Below are 3,144 nucleotides of genomic sequence, written 5' to 3' on the forward strand. Positions count from 1 at the left end.
TTTACCTTTGACCTTGCCTTAATTTGCTAGGAAATTCCAAAGAGGCGTTGAGAGTATTTTGAAAGGACTTGTTCTGATGATACTTCTAGAATGAAAGAGAAATAGCCTCATTGCCCTTTTATGTTGTTACCAAGCATAGAAATTTTTGCCACTTCCACATGCAAAACGGGTTGCCCCCGATCCGGTTGCAGTGCCCGGTGAGACACTTGGCGCACACCCTCTGAAACGTGTGACCACTTTCTAGCTTCGAACGTGTCTCTGGCTAATTGTCCACGCTGGGATCCACACTTACCATACTTTATTTAAATGTGGATTGTAGTGGACCTTGCATCAAGCGTTGAAGTTTCCAATCGCAAGTGGAATCAAAACGGTCTACGGGAAACAACCGGCCACAAAGGAGATGTTCGTTGTCGAGGAAGTGATCTCAGTGCCCGCAATCACGACATCAAAAAGTGAGGGATTGGTCGAAGAGAAAGGCACCAAATAGAAATCAATGGCCCTGACCAGGCCGAAAAATATGAGGAACGCCCAACAGATGCGAAAGATGACTTTGGTGTCTTGAGATCCTTCGTAGCACCTGATGATATCGATGCCTCCAAGTCAACAATCGAGGAACTAGAGTAGGATATTGTTCGAGCACTTGCCGGACAGAAAGGTATACCTGGGCACATGATTAACCCTCGAGCTCGTGAAAAAACTCATTAATTTTTTGAAAGCTAATGCCTATTGCTTTGTCTGGTCTCACTTAGACATGACAGGAATCCCATCGGAGTTAGCTACTCACAAATTGAGATTGGATCCGAACTTCCACCCGATCAAACAGAAGAGGAGGCCATACTTCGAAGTCAAGCACACATTCATCAAAGACAAGGAATCTAAGCTCTTAAAAATAGGTTCCATTCGGGAGGTCAAATACCCGTATTGGAAAGCTAACGTAGTCGTCGTGCCTAAAAAAGGAAACAATCTTAGAATGTATGTAGATGACAAGGATCTGAATAAAGCATACCCAAAGGACTCATTCCCTTTGCTTAACATCGACCGAATGATCGATGTAATGGCTGGGCACGAGACACTGAGCTTTCTCGATGCCTATTCCGGGTACAACCAAATAGGGACGGACCCGGGTGACCAAGAGAAAACTTCTTTCATAACTAGGTTCGGCAATTAATATTATAACGTGATGCCATTTGGATTAAAAAATACTGGTGCCATGCATCAATGCCTAGTTAACCGAATGTTCGAGGAACATATAGGGAAATCAATTGTGGTTTATATTGATGATATATTAGTTAAGTCCTGCGAGCAGATGACCATTTGAAATATTTACTGGAAACCTTCGATATACTAAGGGAATACAACATGAAGCTAAACCCGCAGAAGTGTGCCTTCAGAGTCGGCTCAGGCAAGTTCCTCAGTTTCATGATATCTAACCGAGGAATAGAGATGAACCCGGATAAAATAAAGGACATAGAAGATATCACCATGGTTGACAACGTCAAGGTGGTACAGAGGCTGATCGGGCGGCTAGCCGCATTGGGTTGATTTATTTCTAGGTCATCAGATAAAAGCCATCGATTTTTCTTGTTACTAAAGAACAAGAACGACTTATCTTGGACCATGGAATGCCAAAAGACTTTAGAAGAATTCAAACAATACTTATCAAGTCCTCCTCCATTGCACACCCCGAAGGCGAACGAGCAGTTGTACCTTTACTTGGAAGTCTCCGAGGTAGCGGTACGTGGTGTCCTGGTCCGAGAAGAGGAAGGTATGCAGGTCCCTATCTATTATGTTAGTAGAATCCTAGGTGATGCCGAAACGAGCTATGCACATCTAGAGAAATTAGCATTTGCCTTGTTAAGCGCATCTAGAAAACTAAAACCATACTTTCAATGTCACCCTATATGTGTCGTGACCTCGTATATTAAGCATAAACCCGAGATCTCAGGTCAGCTAGAAAAATGGGCCATAGAGGTTAGGGGGTATGATATTGAATACAAACTCCGAATATCTATAAAGTCTCAGATTTTGGCAGACTTCGTGGACGATTTCACACCTTCCTTGATCCCCAAGGTTGATAAAGAATTATTACTTGCCTCAGGGACTAGCTCTGGGGTCTGGACCCTATTCGTGGACGACACTTCCAATGCGAAAAGGTTCGGGTTGGGAATCGTATTAAAACCACCCACGGGTAATATAACAATCCAATCTATTAGAACTGTAAAATTGAAAAACAATGAAGTCGAATATAAGGCTATGATTATAGGTCTAAAACTGGATAAAAGCCTGGGGGCTGAGGTGACCGAAACCAAGTATGACTCCCTCCTTGTTATTAACCAAGTTAACGGGACGTTCGAAGTCAAAGAATACCGGATACAGAGATACTTGGATGAATTACAATGTGTGTTATATCGCTTTAGAGAATGGACATTACAATATGTCCTCCGAGATCAGAATAATGAGGTTGATGCTTTATCTAACTTAGGATCATCAGTCGACTCCGATGAATTTAACTCTGGAACGATGGTGACATTGATGAGCTCGGTGATAGAGGAAGGTCATGCCAAGGTAAACTCAACGAGTTTGACTTGGTATTGGAGAAACAGATACATAGACTACCTTCAGAAAGGGAAATTGCCATCAGATCCTAAAGAATCAAGGGCCCTTCAAACTAAGGCTGCCAGGTTTAGCTTAGTTGAAGGAGAACCGTACCGAAGATCATTTTTTGGATCGTTAACAAGGTGCTTGGGGATTGGGTAGACCTATTATATGATGAGGGAAGTCCAAGAGGGTACTAGCGGAAACCATTCAGGAGCAGAATTGTTGGTTTGGAAATTGATCAGGGTCGGGTGTTACTGGAACGAAATGGAAAAGGATGCGAAGGACTTTGTTCAAAAGTGTAATGAATGTCAAAGGCATGCCCCGATGATCTACCAACTGGGGGAGCTGCTTCACCCGGTCCTTTCTCTTTGGCCATTCATGAAATGAGGGATGGACATCGTAAGCCCTTTACCATGGGCACCCAGAAAAGCATAGTACATCTTGCTCATGACAGATTACTTCTCCAAGTGGGTTGAAGCTCAAGTGTTCGAGAAAGTTAGATAAAAAAAGGTTATCGACGTCATCTGGATCATATAATATGCCGGT

At 43.0% G+C, this 3,144-nt stretch overlaps 1 protein-coding gene across 1 annotated transcript; it reads left to right on the forward strand.

The window, feature by feature from the left end:
• Positions 1-1,617: 1,617 nt before the first annotated feature.
• Positions 1,618-2,757, forward strand: LOC142171867 (uncharacterized). Its single transcript, XM_075235574.1, has one exon. It carries the CDS (start codon positions 1,618-1,620, stop codon positions 2,755-2,757), a length of 1,140 nt encoding a protein of 379 aa, XP_075091675.1.
• Positions 2,758-3,144: the final 387 nt, after the last annotated feature.

Source organism: Nicotiana tabacum, chromosome 17 (genome assembly GCF_000715075.1).
Source record: "Nicotiana tabacum cultivar K326 chromosome 17, ASM71507v2, whole genome shotgun sequence".
NCBI classification, from domain to species: Eukaryota; Viridiplantae; Streptophyta; class Magnoliopsida; order Solanales; family Solanaceae; genus Nicotiana; species Nicotiana tabacum.

What these genes read in the sequence shown, in the direction of transcription:
- LOC142171867 (XM_075235574.1), top strand. Translation starts at nt 1,618, where the DNA reads ATGGAATGCCAAAAGACTTTAGAAGAATTCAAACAATACTTATCAAGT.